The sequence below is a fragment of the Rhagoletis pomonella genome, unplaced genomic scaffold (genome assembly GCF_013731165.1).
Source record: "Rhagoletis pomonella isolate Grant_MI unplaced genomic scaffold, Rhpom_1.0 Rhpom_scaffold_00002, whole genome shotgun sequence".
Lineage (NCBI taxonomy): Eukaryota > Metazoa > Arthropoda > Insecta > Diptera > Tephritidae > Rhagoletis > Rhagoletis pomonella.
Window position 1 is genome coordinate 102023359 of NW_023458556.1, and position 18690 is coordinate 102042048.

General features: G+C 33.2%; 1 protein-coding gene across 1 annotated transcript; it reads right to left on the minus strand.

Annotated features, from left to right (window-relative positions):
- Positions 1-1316: 1316 nt before the first annotated feature.
- Positions 1317-18385, minus strand: LOC118734271 (protein trapped in endoderm-1; the record flags this gene model as incomplete). Its single annotated transcript, XM_036463983.1, is given in 2 exon segments — positions 1317-1775; positions 17931-18385. Coding segments are annotated over 2 exon segments (639 nt in total), but the record flags the coding sequence as incomplete, so codon positions are not given.
- Between the last annotated feature and the right edge of the window lie 305 nt (positions 18386-18690).

The window sequence follows — 18690 nt, forward strand, 5'->3', positions numbered from 1 at the left end:
AATGCGCTTCATGATCATTTTTGCCATTTTGTATATGCATAACCTAAGGATAATTATGGTAGGCTGTCTGAAGTGAAGCCATTCTAAAAGACTGAAAATAAGGACTGAAAAAAGTGCTTCCCTGCATGCTTCCTAGAAGAGGGTTCCCTATTTACAATTTACGCGAATGTACTTAAGTATATCTTTATATTATTTAACATTATAAATAGGATTCAATAAGCATTTCAAGTCTCAATTAGAAATATTTGATCTGAACCTTAAATATTTAAATTCCTTAAAGAAGTATGATTTTTATGAACTAAAAACAGCATCAAAAGGCCTCTTATACAAAAAAAAAATTCAAAACCAATAACTTACTTATTAAAAATGTTTTTATTTTGGCTTAAAATTATTGTAACCAATAGAAGTATGTTGTACAAAAACACATAAACAGAAGTTCACAAAAGTTCATATACAACTTTTCGTCGATTTAAATAGTTAACTTTTTACTGCGAATGTTCATTTTACGAAGAGGAAGCATCGAAAGAATAACCCCGTCAGTGTGAGACTTTAACCCAAACTAAACTTCCTAGCATCATTTACCGTTCCCCTCTCGGTACCACCGTCGAGGATTTCGTCGGGATTATAACACTGTGTGACTGCTAAAGTTATAGATCTATTTTCTTCTTCGATGTTCGCCGAGTTCAACAAAGCACGCCAGTCGTTTCTTTTCTGTGCCAATTGTAAATGCCAAGTGAAGCCGAGTCCTTCTTCACCTATCGCAGTGGGGGCCGAGGGAGGCCTCTACTACAACCAGGGGGTTCGAGCTGATACTTTCAGAGCTGGAGTGCCGGTGTCCATTCGAACGACATGGCCAAGCCAGCGGAGCCGATGTGTTTTCATTCGCTGCACTATGTCCATGTCGTTGTAAAGCTCATACAGCTCATCATTCCACCGTCTGCGGTACTCGCCGTCGCCAACGCGTAAAGGCCCGTAAATCTTCCGCAAAATCTTTCTCTCGAACACTCCAAGAGCCGCCTCATCGAACAAGCATTTCCTAGTACTATTTTTGAATATCTAGGAAAAAATTTGGAAGTTATGGGGGGCTAAAAATTATATGGGTGTCTTCATTCACCTTCATTAAAAAACCAGGACAATTTAAGTGTGGACCAGGACACCAGGACAATTTGTTTAAATCAGGACAAATCATGGAAAACCAGGACGTCTGGCAGCCCTATTCTAGGTACTTTGTTTTATACCTGTTACTTTGCATTTTATTAGAATCGTACGATTTGTCCCCTACCAACGTGTTATCTTCACCAAATGACACATGTAAATATATTTAAGAAAATAGATACATATTTTATTTTGAGACTTTGGTAAAGTTAAAAATTGTTAGATAGCCTTAAGAGAAAGAAGTACATTGAAGATAAAGTTCAAAAGGTAGATACAGGCTTTTTAATTAAACCTAATAATTTCTTTTATAAACATGTATATGTTGCAATGCTATTTATCGGTAAGAACAAATGTGTGCTTGAGACAAAATGCAGTAATAAAGTTATCTTGTTACCCTACAATTACATAATTAATACTATAAAATGTGTTATAATTCTTATACTGAGTATGTTTGGCACAAATTGTTAATACTCTTTCCACCAGCAACTTGAAACAACGGTATACTCCTCGCAGGACCCGTATATTCGTCATTTTTGCTGGGAAGCATGCTCCTGCTATGAATTGATGGCAATGGTTTGCCCCAAAACTTTAAATTTTTTAAGGTGTTGTAATACGCTATCCTGAAAAAAATTAATAATTTAGTTGGAAATTGTAAAGCTATCAACAATTTATAATAGATATGGGGCTTCCTTTTTTAAATCGGATGGATTTCGTAAAACACATCACGTCATATTTTCAATTGGCTTCTAAATTTTTTACGGGTTCTATACATGAAAGAGCCTAACACGTATTCGAGGAAGTATTCATTTTCCTTCTATCAAAGTTTGATATTTTCGTGATTCTGACCCATCATCTACTTCTTCAAATACGTCTGTCAAGTTAGCACAACACTTTTCTAAATTGGAAAAGTTAACTATGGCATTCATTGCAGCTTTCTTGCTGTAGAAAGAAAAAATTTGTACCTCTCATTATTTTTAAATATGGTATGAGTGCTAACTTGACACCATACACCTAGTCGATAAAATTGAGATATTGAAATGTTATAACGGCATTAATTGTAGATTTTTTGTTGTAAATTTGTTGTGGAAAGAAAAAATTTTTTGCTTTCGTTTTTTAGGAAAAAATGGTATGTAGTGCTAACTTGACACCATACACCTAGTCGATAGAATTGAGATATCCAATATGTTACTAAGCCATTAATTGTAGCTTTTGACTTAAAAATTTGTTGTGAAAAGAAAAAATTTTTAGCTTCCGTTTTTCTAGAAAAAATCGAGTTTACCGTTTTTCGAACAAAATTTAGTATGTAGTGCTAACTTGACACCATGCACCATTGACGGCAGAATTGAGATATTTAAAAGGTTATAACGGAATTAATTGTAGCTTTTTTGTTGTAAACTTTTACAATATGTTACTACTATGCCATTAATTATAGCTTTTTTGTTGTAAATTTGTTGTGGAAAGAAAAAATTGTAGCTTTCGTTTAAAAAAAAAAAAGGTATGTAGTCAGGGATGCCAACGCATTTTATCTTTCTCCCCGTTGGCCATCGCGAAATTCCCCGATTTTCGGTGAAATTCCCCGCACTGGTATAATTCTATTAAATTAACTCAAAGATTTTAATTCAATTGTACATACAATATTTAAATGTGAAATTTTTCAATAAGTTAGGTAAGAGTGGCTGCCCCTCACAGAGCGCGGAGCACACGTGGGCTGGAAAAGCCCGTTGTGATACCACTGGCCGAAGCCATTTGTTCCTTTTCCTCTCTTAGTAATTGAACCACCGAGGTTGTTTTATATAGGACGTTCGCCGAGTTCAAAATTTTGTAACTTTTTACTCGAAATTTTTAGAAGCCATTTTAATTTAATTAAAAAATTAATAATAACTTGCACGTTTGAAATTTCTAAAAGTTACCGTTGATTTTTGATATTTTTTTTGCTGGGGCCCTTGAATTCAATTGCCTGAATTTATTAACGAATGTACATACAATGTTTAAGTGTTAAATTTGTTCACTAATTTCTCATAAAAATTTTTCAAGTGGATGGTAAATATTTTGTTTCGTCAGTGGCAACCCTGCACACGAGCCCACACATAGTGCCTTGCTAAGGGAGCCGATTTTGTCAAGAGGGAGCGAAAAACATTTTTCTGAGCAAACCTTTTATTATTGAATCATGGATCTGTTTTTCTTTTAGTAATCTTTGTACATATATGTCAATTGTCTGATTTCGGTCAGAAATATACCAGTCTCATACTAGTTCAAAATAGACAGAAAAATGCTAGTCCAGTTATGGACCAAAACCACTACTTTGGTAGTCAAAAAATAAAATGAATTCATGAATATACAATACAAAACTTTTGATTTAGTGCACTTTAATGCATTACATATTTTTATTTAGCAGCCTTAGATTTGCCCATAATTAGTGTTAAATTTTTTGAGTATTGATTAAAAGGATAAATAAATACATAAATATTACAAAGTTTCGAACGTAAATTTAAATGCATTTTCCATTAAATGATACTAAAAGTAACAGCTTTCAAGTACAATAAATACTATATTTTATCTTTTTTAATAATATTGAATACGGAAAAGAAGACACTTTAGTTAAAAATAAAACGAATACTCTAATTCATTTTTGAGTGAACTAAAATAAAAATAAAAGTTTTCATTAAAATAAATTAAATTCATTAACTTTCCTTTCTTTTTGAAATATTTTAAAAGTAATAATTAATGTTTAAAATTTGAAATTTGGATAATAACAAAAAAAAATTAATAATTCAACCAGTTATTAAATATTCCTAATTTTCGTCTATACTTTGGCTTGTTGATTGCTAATTGAAATTAATCAAATATTTATATTAGTCGTGTAATTAAAAAAGTAAAAAATAATTGAAAATCATCAAAAGTAACAAAATAATGATGTAATTAAAATTAACGAACTAATTAAAAAAAAATTCGTTTGAGTAATTAATTATTAATCATTAAAAAGGTGCTAATATCGGTATTTCATCATTAAACGGTTATCTAAAGAAACATGCTTTAATTAATAATCATTGTGAATATTAATCATTATTTCACAGGTACGGTATAATTGCGAGAACGTACTCGCTTTAACGGTTTACAATATACCCAAATAAAAGTTACAATATTCTGTGTACTCTATTGTATTAAACTGTCGAAGTCAAATTAAACCGGGCATGAATAAATCGTTTTGTACTTGATAAAAGTCTTGTAATTTTCGAACTAGTTCGGTTTCAGTCAGGAAATTCTAGTTGTAAACTAGTATTTTTATTAACTAGTTTGTTGTTTCACTGCAGGGTATGTACATATGTACCGTTCGTTCGATTTTAGAAAATGAGGTATCAAATTAAAGGGCTTGGCCTGTGGATGTGCATTAACTTCTTATTTTTTCAAAAATAAAAATATTAAATTCAAATTATTTTTAAGTTAAATCAATTATGACACTATGAGTATCGATCGAAATGGTTTTGAAAAGGCTTTATTTTTTAATCATATGTAGGCGGGTTGCCACCGGTTTCAAAAAGCAAGTTCGACTTAAGTAAAGGCAAAAAATGTAAATGTATATCCTGATATGGATGTTTGAATATTTAGAATATTAAAGGGGGTTGCCACCTGTTTAAAAAGGTAAACTCAAATTATTTAATAAGTTAAAGAAATTATTAAAAATAAGGGTATCAAAGGGAGTTGGAGCAAGCGAGTCCGTATCCGTGCTTATTTTTATCGTTTCTTTGATTTTAAAATGCCCTGTGCTTGTGGTCAGAAAGTTCACCGCGGTTTGCCAAAAGTTCGGTGTGAGAAATGTAATGAATATTTTTATTTATCATGTGTCAATTTATCGCAAACTGATGTTGATTTTCTGCAAAAAACCAATCGTGCGTTTTATTGTGCAATGTGTACCAAAAAACGTCGAAATTCTATTTGCTCGCCCCCTACATCTCACCCAACAACACAGCTACTAGCGAGTGCTGATGACTCTCGCGCTACTGGTGCTGAACAAAAACAGCAGTCGCAGTGTGAGAATTCAACTAGTGAACTTCAATTACAAAAACAACAAAAAATCGATCACACGAAGTGTACAGAATTGGAATCAATGTTAGAAACTGTGCTTTCTGAAGTGGCTGGGCTTAGAGCCGAAAATGCACGAGTGTTCTCTCTGCTGCAACTCTGTCCGATGATAAAAGCATATTGCTCAAGAAAGTTGATGACCTCCGAGCTGAGCTTCGTACTATGCAGAGCACGTTACTCAACAACACTGCTCCAACTATGGATGCTGCTGCTGCGGGTGCGCAAACATCTGAGGTTACCCATACACCTGCTGCTGCTGGCATTTCTGCCGACGATGATATCTCCGCGGCTGACCCTTCTGCCGTCACTCTTGTTAATGCTGCTGCTAAGATTGCCGTTTTGCCGCCGACCGCTGACATGACCACTTCTCCTTCTGGTTTAGTGTCGTCTCAGTTGACTGCTCCCCTGCTACCTTCATTCGCTAAATCTCTCATCGATATTTCCGATGTAAATTCTAATAATGTGATAATATAATTTCGCCTCAACGCACTTCTGAGTGGATTTCCGCGGACAGAAGACAAAGTAACATTATAAATTACGTCGCTAAACATGCTGCGATTGATAAAAATCTGTTGGCTTGCTATAAATTGGTGAAGAAGGATGTGCAGTCAGCAACATTAAAATGGGTAAACTTTAAGCTTGGCGTCCCTGTGTCAGTTTTTGACAAGATTCTAAATTCGGACCTTTCGCTTTTTTCCCGCGAATTCAGATGCCCGCTGATGCCGTAACTGAATCCAGCGCTAGTAATAAATGCCTAAGAATTTACTTTCAAAATATTTCAGGCCTTCGGACTAAATGTTCGACTGTGTACTTACGTAGTTCTTCCCTAGAGTTTGATATTTTTGTTTTTGTGGAATCTTGGCTGAATGATAAATTTTTCGATTGTGAAATTTTTGATACTAATCTTTATGATGTAAAGACCGTGACTGTGTCAAAACCGGATGTTCCAGAGGTGGCGGTGTTCTCATTACCCTGTAGGGAAACGAACTAGTGCGGAACTGGTTCGGTTCTAGTGCGTTTGGAACCATGACTAGTACGCGTTAATTCTCTTTTGCATGCTAGCGACTGGCGAATTTAACATTGCGATGTCCTAGGAAGTGTCCGTGTTCCGAACCAGTTCTAAATTCGACAGATATGATCTAGTTCGTTTTGGATCGCCTTTTCTATAGTTCCGAACCAGTTCCAAATTCGACAGATGATATCTAGTTCGATCTGCATCCATTTTTTATAGTTCCCGACCTGTTATAAATTCGTCACCTTAGATCTACATTTCTAATCATGCTTGTCGAAACATTTCCCTTTTATGTTAAATACGATCGGTTGAAGGAAGGACAATACCATCACAAATGTTTAAACGCACTTATTAAAAATTTATAAACCACATTAGTAGTAGTAGTAGTATTAAACTTAAGTAGTATGTAAAAAACAAAAGTGCGTTCTGCTTAAAAGTAAAAATATTAGTTCACTTTGTCTTAGTCGTCTAAATTTAAGCATATTGATTTTTAAGTAAATTCAGTTCCTTTTAAGCTCATATGTATATGAAGTACTTCGAAAGTTTTTGTTCTTACTTAACTTAAATAAGGTATACAGTCAATCAATAAAGTTTAGGTACAGCGAAGTTTTTACAATACCTGCAACTATTTTTAAAATATTTTATTTTCCCTAATTTTTTATAAAAATATGGTTAATTCTACACCAAAAACCCCAAAAATCAGAGTTCCAAACCTTATGCAAAATTAAAGAAAACTGCAAATTTCGATCCAAATATTGCAATTTATGCTCTTTAGATAAAAGTTAAGTACGCAGTTTTTTAGCCCATTCAGTTTTAGTATAACAAAGTGCAAGTTTGAGGTAGCTAGCACTTACCATTGATGTTTAGCAATTTTTTCTTTTTTGGTGTTTGGTAAGTCCTAGCTTCCTCATACTTGCACTTTATTATACTAAAATTGAATGGGCTAAAAAACTGCAAACTCAACTTTTTTCTAGATAGCGTAAATAGAAAGTGAATTATTTTAATGAAATTTTGCAGAATTTTCTTAAATTTTGCACAAGGTTTGGAACTCTGATTTTTGGGGATTTTGTTGTAGAATTGACCATATTTTTATAAAAAATTACCGAAAACTAAAATATTTAAAAAATAGTTGCCCGTATTGTAAAAAATTCGTTGTACCTAAACTTTATTGACTGACTGTATTAAGGTAGCTGTGCTGGATTGCCTAAAAGAAAGATTAATTTTTCCTTTCTTTAAAAAAAAGGAGCTCTGGTGGCTTGCATTTTTAAATAAATTTAGTGAGAAAGTGGTAATTATTTTGACACTTTTTTTTAAATGCCTCTTTTTCTGCAACTGCATTGCCTTTCTCAATTGTCCTTCAGGATTTTGGCTTTTGTTTATGGAATCACTAAGTATAATGATTCTTAAAAACTATACCAGCGTGATTACAAACGTATCCTTTTGAGAGGTAGCCGCACCCTTATAAAAGGAATAAGACCCAAACTTTTCAGGTCAAAATTTCAGTAGGTTGCGTATGTATGGCCTTTTCAATTTTATAAATTATCATTATTTTTAAGTGGAAAAATAAAACTCAAAATTAATGATAATATTTGCGCGAAAAAATTGAATCATAAAATAATCATTATTTGTAATCCCAAAAATAAAAATCAAATAACAATTATTTCCGTTTGAACGAAAAAACAAAAATCAATAATAATTCATAAAATAATGATTAAATGCTGATTTAAATTATTTTACTCATAATGATTACCTTCCCTGCTTTTAAAATTTAAAATAAAATAGTTTAGTGAAAGTACCACATTTCACTGCTTTTGGACTGGTGCGGAACTAGTTACTATCGGACTGGTTCGTTTTTTGGCGAAAAAGAACTAGTACTGAACTAGAAATCTGGTTCACTAGTTCGTGTTTTCCCTACAGGGTTGCTGTTCGGAGAAAATTTCGAGCATCATTGGTACCACTTACCAATTGTGACACACTCATTGATCAGCTTTGCGTTCGTGTTCATGGCTCGTCTGGAATCGTTTATGTGTGTGCCTCGTATATTCCCGCAAATAGTGCCGACTATTTATATTTTGCACATGCCGACAATATTGTGTCATTAGCAGCAAACATCACTGGTGACAGTCATCTTTGTGTCCTCGGTGATTTTAATTTGTGTCATTTGAATTGGTCCCCATGGCCACTAACGTCAATTCTTCAGCCGAGATTCACGTCATTGATTGTTTTTTAAGCATAGATTTACTTCAAATTAATAGATTTTATAATAGCCTTAACAGAATCTTAGATTTAGTGTTTATTTCCAATAATGTTCACTACACATTGTCTGAATGTATCACACCCATCTCTCCAACAGATAAACATCATATTCCGCTTACCCTAGAATTGGAGTTTAACGAGTTTTCTGCGGTTTCCGATGATTCCAACACGAAATTCAATTTCAACACTTGTGATTTTTCTACTTTTAATGAAATTTTGTCAACAATTGATTGGTGTGGTGCTTTCAATGACAATGATGTTACTTCTTGTTTCCATTACTTTAAAACTAAGGTATTTGAGTTATGCTTGAAGCATGTTCCTATTTTTAAAAATAAAGTATATAAGGCACCTTGGCATACCAAACGGCTAAAGCATCTATAGAATTTGAAAAACAAATTTTGCAAATTGTATAAAAGGACTGGTGACCCAGAGCATTATTCCAAATTTCAGTGCCATTTAAAGGAGTTTAACTGTTTGAATAAGTTCTAATATAGAAATTATATTTTGAATTTTGAAAACAATATTATTTCGAACTCAAAGGCCTTTTGGCAATTCATTAAATCAAAAAAGTCTTGTTCGTCAGTCCCAAATAATGTATTCTTCAATGGTAAAAGTGCAAATTCTGCCGTAGATTCTGCCAACCTATTTGCCGATTTTTTTTCTCTAATTTTGATAACGACTTAAATTTGGATCCTAGTTTCCTTCACTTAATTTTGGATCTCTCTGTTTATCTCTGACTGACGTCATCAATGGTATTAGGAAGCTCAAGCCTACTTCCAAAACTAACTCAGATGGCCTTTCGGCTATCTTACTGAAAAACTGTTTATGTCTTGCAGAGCCTCTTGCAGTTATTTTTAACAAAGCATTGACCTCTAGTATCTTTGTGGATGACTGGAAATTTACATCCGTTTCCCCTATATATAAAAGTCTATATAAAGCTCTCGTCTGTCTCCAAACTGTTTGAGATAATAGTGAATGAAAAGCTGTATTTTGCGGTCAAAAGCGTTATTTCCACAAATCAGCACGGTTTCGTTCCAAGCCGCTCCACGGTCACCAATTTGTCCATTTTCAGTGAATACTGCATTTCAGCGTTCCGAAACAGATCTCAAGTGGATACAATTTACACTGATTTCTCCAAGGCGTTTGACAAAGTATCCCACCGAATACTCCTGTCGAAGCTTGGGTCAATGAGTCTTCACTCCACGTTTTTGTCGTGGATCAAGTCTTATTTGTCTAACAGGCATTGCGTTGTTGTCGTTGATAATGCCACATCCCGTCCATTTACTGCGTTCTCTGGTATCCCCCAGGGCAGCATTCTAGGGCCCCTCCTTTTTATTCTCTTTATAAATGATATCGGCTCATGCTTTTCCTTTGCTGAATACTTGCTCTATGCTGATGACCTTAAAATATTCGCGGTCATTAACACCGCTCTGGACTCTGAACGGTTGCAATCAGACCTTCACAATGTTTACAATTGGTGCTGCTTAAATCGTCTGTCGCTAAACATAAACAAATGCTTCCACGTAACTTTTGCTAAATCGGTTACTACTTTACATGATTCGTATGGTGTTGCTGGCTGTACCCTGAAATTTGTTAATGAAATTAAAGATTTAGGCGTCATTTTCGATTCTAAGTTAAATTTCATTAGTCACGTCAACCATGTAATAACACGGTCATACTCGATGCTAGCGTTCGTTCGTCGAAATTGTTCTGCATTCAGAAACCCATACACTCTTAAAATATTGTATTGCGCCTTTGTCAGATCGAGGTTAGAGTATGCCGATATTATATGCCGCTATTATATTATATCAAATAGGTCTCTCTAATCGGCTTGAGAAAGTTCAAAAAGCTTTTCTTCGTTTTTCTCTCCGATCTCTAAACTTTTCTGAACCATTACCCTCGTATCAATCTCGATGTTTATTGATTGACTTAAAAACACTTGAGAGCAGAAGATCCATTCTATCGTGTTCATTGGTTATTAGTATTATTTCTGGGACTATTGATTGCCCTTCGCTGCTTAGTAAAATTGCAAGAATATTCGCCATTTTGAGTCCTTAAAAATTAGTTTATCCAGAACTAATTATGGAGTGAATGCGCCTATTTCTAGGGCATGTGCTGATTTAAATTTATTTTTCAATTCTTCAGGTGCTGATTTTACATGTCCGTATGTCAATTTAATCAACCAACTTAGGTCTTATTTTTCTTAGTAATTACAATTGTACATTAGCTTAATATAGTCTGTAAGAATTTGTCAATTCAATGACTTTACATACAAATAAACAAATAAACAAAATAAACAAAATAAACAAATGAAATGCGTCTAAAAAGGCTTTATTTCTGAACTGTATTTAGGAGCGTTGTCACGTATTTAAAAAATTAAATTTAACTTAGTTTATCAGGCACATGAAATATGTAGGTATCACAATATCAGACGCAAGATATTTGTTTATTTCTTAACTATATTTAGGAGGGTTGCCAGCTCTTTCCGAAGTCTTAGCTAACTTATGCACAAATCCCAAGACGAAGATAATGCGAAGACGAGCATGAACACGAAGAAGAATACTAATACGGGGGTCTAGGCTAATATCAAAGTAATACAAATTTCGGCAGTATGAAAGGAAATAAAAATGAATCGAAGTAGTGATACACGTCGCATATATCTATTTGGCTCATTACATCTCAAATCACCCAGGCCGAGGGAAAGTGAATTTAAGTTTGCGATAAACAATTGAACAATTTAAGGAGACACGTATTTTTTCTTTTTTCTCGGAAATTCGAATTTTTCGAATAATGATTTTTTTTTTCTTTTTGAGAAGGAATGCTTCTTTTTTCCTCTCTTAATAGCAACTTGTGATGAAACCGCTTATAACTGCCGCAAAAAAGCAAGGATTTTAACAATTTTTTTTTTTAAATTGCAGATATTCATCTGCTGAATCGATCTAGTGAACTAAACATCAGTAATTGTTTATTACTAATTAATTATTGTTTATAAACAAACACATTTTTTTCAAATTGCCACATTTTTTTTCTCTCAAACTATTTTTGTCTATTAGGGAATAGTATAAACTATTTTCAGTACGAGTATCAATATGCTAAAACTCGTCGTTTTCGGGTTATGATTTTTTTTCTGAAAATGGATTTATATGGTGCTAGCAGATTTTAGTGCCAGTTGAGGGCACAAATATTGTTGCCCATTATGATAAAGTTTCCTTGCTGGAAATTTTTTGAGGTTGCCCGATCAGAGCCAAAAGTTTATATAGATCAATATCTGCAATTTAAAAAAAAATCGTTAAAATCCTTGCTTTTTTGCGGCAGTTATAAGCGATTTCATAAAAAGTTGCTATTAAGAGAGGAAAAAAGGAGAGAAGAAAAAAATTCATTCGAAAAATTCGAATTTCTAAGCAAAAAAAAATACTTGTCTCCTTAAATTGTTCAAGGAACAATCCCTGTGAGTTTTATCGCAAACTTAAATTCACTTTCCCTCGGCCTGGGTGATTTGAGATGGAATGAGCCATTTATAAGCTGATGGTACATATGGTTGAAGTTAATGTGGATGTGCTTCTCTATTAATATTTTGCAATTCATATTAATTTATTAAATTCAATTTAATACAATCAAAACGTATATTTCATGTATAGTTTTTAGCTTGAATGTAATTTTAATAATATCATGTGTTCTACGTTCAAATTTAGCGGCTGTGGTTCCGACACCTGAGTATGGGATTGATTTCATATATCTCCATACCAAGTACCAATACTCTACCATAAATACTTCTAGAGATATGGAGTATGAAAAATTCGGTTTAAAAGGGAGGTCCCCCCCTTTTTTCCAATAGGTCTAATTTTTCTCCAAGATTATACGATCGATTTCATATGCGGCAATACCAAGTTCCAGAACTCTACCCTGAACATTTCCAGAGATATGGAGTATGAAAAATTCGGTTCGTATGGGAGGTACCACGCATCTTTTATATATCGAGATTTTCGTTAGCCGATAACCGTCTTTTAAATGTCTGCAGCAGGTATCCGAAATTTCAAAAAAAATCGGTTCAGCCGTTCTCGAGCTTTGCGATATACTTAGATGGATAAGAGTTGCTGCTTTAAAAAAAAACATAGCAGCAGGGTTTTTATGCGTAATTATATACATACATATGTATGTACCCTGCAGTGAAACCCCAAACTAGTCAGGAAAAATACTAGTTTACAACTAGAATTTCCTGACTGAAACCGAACTAGTTCGAAAATTACCAGACTTGTACGAAGTAAAAACGATTTATTCATGCCCTGTTTTATTTGACTTCGAGAGTTTAATACAATAGGCTACACTAAATATTATAACTTTTATTTGGGTATATTGTAAACCGTTAAAGCGAGTCCGTACTCGCCATTATACCATACCTGTTAAATAATGATTAATATTCATAATGATTACTAATTAAAGCATGTTTTTGGATAACCGCTTAATGGTTAAATACTGATATTAGCACCTTTTTAATGATTAATAATTAATTACTTAAACAAAAATGTTTAATTAATTCGTTAATTTTAATTACATCACTATTTTGTTATTTTTGAGTACTTTCACTCATCTTTGACTTTTTTTAATTACACGATTAAATAATTATTTGATTAATTTCAATTATCAATCAACAAGCCAAAGTATAGACAAAAATTAAGAACATTTAATAACTGCTTGAATTATTTATTTATTTTATTCTTATCCGAATCTCAAATTTTAAACATTAATTATTACTTTTAAAAAATTTTAAAAAGAAAGGACTGAAATGTGCAAAGTTAATGAATTAAATTTATTTCAATGAAAGCTTTTATCTTTATTTTAGTTCACTCAAAAATGAACTAAAATGTTAGTTTTATTTTTAACCAAAATGTTTTCTTTTCCATATTCAATATTATTAAAAAAGATAAAAATATAGTATTTATTGTACCTGAAAGCTCTTACTTTTAATAACGTTTTATGTATAATGAATTTAAATTTTGATTCGAAAGTTTGAAATATTTATGTATCTATTTATTTTCCCTTTTAATTAATACTCAAACAATTTAACATTAATTATTGGCAAATCTAAGCTAAATAAATATGTGTAATGTATTAAAGTGTACTTAATCAAAAGTTTTTTTATTGTATGTTCATGAATTCATTTTATTTTTTGACTTCCAAAGTAGTGGTTTTGGTCCATAATTGGACTAGGATTTTTCTGTCTGTTTTCAACTAGTATGAGACTGGTATACTTCTGACCAAATTCTGACAATTGCCATCTTGTAGGACATCCCCATGCTAAAAATACCAGGTGATTGCATGGAAAAAATAGTTGGCCGACTAGTTGGGCATGCGTTTCATACTAGTTGTGAGGTAGTTTACAACTAGTACATTTGACTACAGGGTACACAAAAATGCATATACAAATGTAAGAGCTAACAGAAATGGCAGTTGCTCCTTGTGGCAACATAAACGACTCTACAGACATAATTCCGTACATTATTTCTCCATGAACTGTGCATACATATTTGTTTTTTTTTAACATAAGAATCAACATTAACGTTAACATTAGCACGTATGTATGTATACATAACCCTTGCTTTGCGCTGTATTCCGTACGAATTAACAGCAGAGGGCGATCTCAGCGCTGTTATGTGGGCATGTATGTTAGATTCATAGGATTTTTAAAGTCCTGCAGCTCCATTTTTAGGGAAGTATTTAAACTTTTTTTTGCCTAAGACAATGAGAAGCCCATCCAGATCCTATAACCGAAATTTCAAGAAAATCGGTGCAGCCGATCTCGAGCTTTGCGAACAGAAAAAAAACGGCTTTCAAAATATATATTAGTATAGATTGTCCAGAATACTAGTAAGATAATTGCACCGATAAGTTGAAATTACGTTTTCGAGACATTTCAAAACCGAAAAAGCGACAATTTAATTATTTCAATTTTTTTAAAACTTTTGTTTGGTATTCGTGTGATCAGTGTTGCCAGAACTTTTTGGGCCAGCCGGCTAAATTCGCCAAAAAAACGGCTGAAAGCGGCTAAAATTTGTCAGCTAAAATTAACATGTTTTATTTGAATAAAGTTTAAAGATTAATAAATCCATTAAATTATTTTTAGTTAACAACTGTAACTGTCGTTATACCTGATTAATTAAAGCTCTACCTCAGAAGTCATTTTTGTATTACTTACATAAATATAAACAATAGATCAATTACAAACTTATGACTTTTTTCTATTGAAAAATTTTGCCTTCTTAGGTATGTATATTGTAACATTTGTACTAGGTTACTTCTCGTCCTGCAGATTGGCTATATTAGTAGAAAGTATTGCACTTTTGCTTATTTGGAGGGAAATGCTTTAAGAAATGACCACGTAAAGCTGAGGAAAATAGGGCGACATTATTTCGAGAAAAAAGCCAGTCACTTTTTAAGTTTATAACAATTTAATTATATAATTTTAACGTATGCGGAATGAAATACGAACGGATGCAGTAAAAAGAAACAGCTATACGTTAGGATGCGACAAATATAGTTTTCCCACTCACATAGATATTGTCAAAATTTCCAAGAAACATTTTTATAGAAAAGACTTATGTCCTTAACGGTTGGCCTGTTTAAGCTTTCAAGCATAATGCGTCTTTTTCAAAAATATTATTTTGGGACTTTATTGTTCCAATTTGAGTTATTATTGTTTTAGCCATTTAGACGATAATTAGTTCAGTTATATTTAGGTGTCCTTTTATGGGTCCCCAATGAAAAATATTTCCCTAATCCGTTGTACAAAACAGAAATGAATGTAGTGCAAACAAATTTTGGGAAAGCGTTCATAGCCGCTTTTAATTTTCCTTTTCAACGTTTAAAAAATCTTGGGTAGAGTGGTTTGCACATATTTCACTATATCCCTGGCTCTTGCACAGTGTTTTATCGCTTACTTTGCACTTTATTGTCATTATACGCTGTGATTTTGCAGAGAGATCAAGCAACTTATGATTCTTGTTACAGTCTCATTTCGCTGCTATGTGAAACATGTTTTCTCACACTCGTGGGTTTTCCTTCTAGTGTTTTCCTATGCTTTAAAGCCGACATTTCCGTTGTAAATAAACTTTTTTTTAAGTCTCATACAGAAAAAATTAAAAAGCACGCTACTTTTCGTGACATTGAGTTTCGGTATACAAAATTTACTAGCAAATTTTCAGTGTTCGTTCTCTTTCAAGGAAATTATTTCAGCATTATAATATACAAAGGGGTAATTTTTAGTGGAGTGCTTGTTAAGATTGCGCACTAGATTTTGGTATACTTAGTTTGGCTCCTGTGTTTACCAGAATTTTTTTCATTCCGCATACGTTATTTTGATGTCCATATATTCGAAGCGTTCCCGTTTTTAAGGACCTGCTCACTCTCTGCACATGCCTGTCAGAGAGCAATAATGAGTCACACTAAATGATGTTAGCACCACGATACAATTATTCATAGATATTGTCTTCCCAGAGGGTTTTGCTTCACATTGAAATTCGCGCTCTTACGTTCTTTAAAATGACCCAAATATAAACTGGCACGCGACATTTTAGCAAGTTTTTGCTATTTTTCTTTACTTTACTTAATGTTTATTATTTTTTATGAAAATATAGCTAATTACTTAACAAACACCATATAAATCCAAATTTCGGACTTTGTGCAAAGATTATGAAACTTGTGCACAATTTCACCAAAATTTTTAACTTTTTAGTCGGCAGCTTTAGAAAAAAATATGGTATGCAGTTTTCAAGTCTATTAAATTGTAGTTTAATGAGGTGCAAATTTGAACTAGCGAGGCCTTACTGCTGATTTTTGGAATTTTTTTAATGACGGTTTTGGCCATACAAACTATGTTCGACAAGTTTTTTATATGTAAAAAATGCGAAACACCGGCAACAAAAAATTGCGAAAAATATGCGGTAAGTGCTAGGTACTTTACATTTTTACTTATTATACTAAGATTTTAAATTTCTAAAGATGCTGATTAAAAAGCTAAAAAATGTTGTGAAAAATTGCAAAATTTTCATAATATTTCCACAAAATATGAAGTTTGGATTTAAATGGTATTTTTTAAGTAATCAGCTAGATTTTCATAAAAAAGAATAAACATTAAATTAACTAAACAAAAAAAAGCCGAAATTTGCTAAAATGTCGCGTTCCAGTTTATATTTGGGTCACTGTATATGCGCTTAAAATAAAAATCATTGAAATCGGCCCAGTATTTGAAGACTTCTCGGATTAGAAATTTGAATTGTATATATGTAACACAGTTCGACATGAAAAATTTCTCCGAGATACCCATTTCTAATAGATTTTGGGCCACTAAATTTGTAAAAATGGAAACTTATATATACAAATTTTAAGAAAATATTGCAAATAGCAAAATCGGATAAAAGTGGCTAATTTTTTTTGGATAGCGGCTAACAAATCGGTTGCCGGCTAAACTGAATTTTCTCCGGCTGTTTGCTTTCACAACCGGCTGAATCTAGCCGGAAAACGGCGCGGTTACTGCGCCAAATAAGAAGAAAGATGCTTTGGCTTGATGCATTTCTGACTAAACCTTAGTCTAGCACAAATAATCCCATAGGTATAGGGTATGAAAAATTCGGTTTGTAGGGAGGGGTCAATCTCACTTCTCCAATAGCGCCCATTTTTCTCAATGAGTATAGAGTTGATTTTATATATATCCATACCGAGTTCCAGTGCTCTACCACAAATACTTTTAGAGATATGCAGTATGAAAAATTCTGTTTATATGAGAGGCCCCATGTCCCCTTGTCTACTCGAGCTAGCCTATCTTTTAAGTTGGGCTAAATAACCCCAATCCAAAATTTCATGACTATCGGTCGAGTTATTAAAGGGTAAAGCGTAACAAACAAACAAACTAACTTTCGCATTTATAATATTAGTAAAGATTAAACAAGGATTAATATGGTATGATTTTAAATCCCTTATTTACTGGTCTGGTTTACGACGTTAAGGTGAAGTCTAACGATGACTAGAACCGAGATATAACGATTTGAAGAGAACATGATTGGTCAGAATCACGAAGAAATCAAAACTTTCGACATATCATATCTCTTAACAAGACAAATTTCTCGAATACGTTTAGCTTATTTCATGTATAGAACCCATAAAAATATATGAAACCTATAGAAAGTGTGACATCAAATTTGGGTCCGATATGAAAAAGAAGCTTGTGTGCTGATGTTATTGACATTAACTCCCTAAAAGTGAATTTATTTGCGTTTTCTTTTCTACAAAAAATGTTGCCTTTATATTGCCCTCTCCTTAATATTTGTGCGTAGAGAGAACTGAGAGAGCAACATTTTCGGTAGAAAATAAAACGCATAATTTCAATGGCATTATTGTACATCACCTAAGAAAGTGTAATATGGACACTGCTCACCTATAATTCCTGTTGGTTGCGGCATAAATAATCGGATTTATGACACTCGACGCCCATGCCATTACTGACGCCATAATGTGAAACCAGGGGTAACTCGTTTTCCTTTCATCATCCACTACGTTCGCCAACATTAATGGCAAGAAACAGCCAAGAAAGCAGCCGAATATGGTAACCATCATTACAGTCAATCTGTTATCCTCGTTCTGTTTTCGAGCAGTCAATACCGACTCATTCGACGAAATTTTATAGTTTCTATGAGTTTCCATTCTTCTTTTTTGTCGTATAACAGTTAAGTAAATACACGAATATGAAACTATTATAACTATGCAGGGCAAGAGAAATCCAATCAAAAACAGAGTTTTTTTGATGGACTTTTCATTCTTCTTCAAAATTGTACATGAAAATGTGGCATCGTCTAGTCCCATTTCTCCCCAAACTCCCAAAATAGGTGGTAGCTGAAAAAAAATATATACTATATAGCAATGTAGTATGTATGTATATTAAAGGACTGCAAAATTCAACATTTTCTGTAAAAATGTCGTTTTCAAAAATTTCATGCATTGCTATGTCATATCAACACAAACAAGGTGTTGTGCCATGTCATTCCATCTCAAACATATTAGTGGTATTCACCAAATTGAGCAAGTGGCCTGGCACTCTGGCAAAAGAGCAGATCAGCTCAAGCAACGACAGTTGTCTGCCCTTTTACCAGACTGCCAGGCCACTTGCTCACTTTGGTGAATACCACTACTGTTTTAGC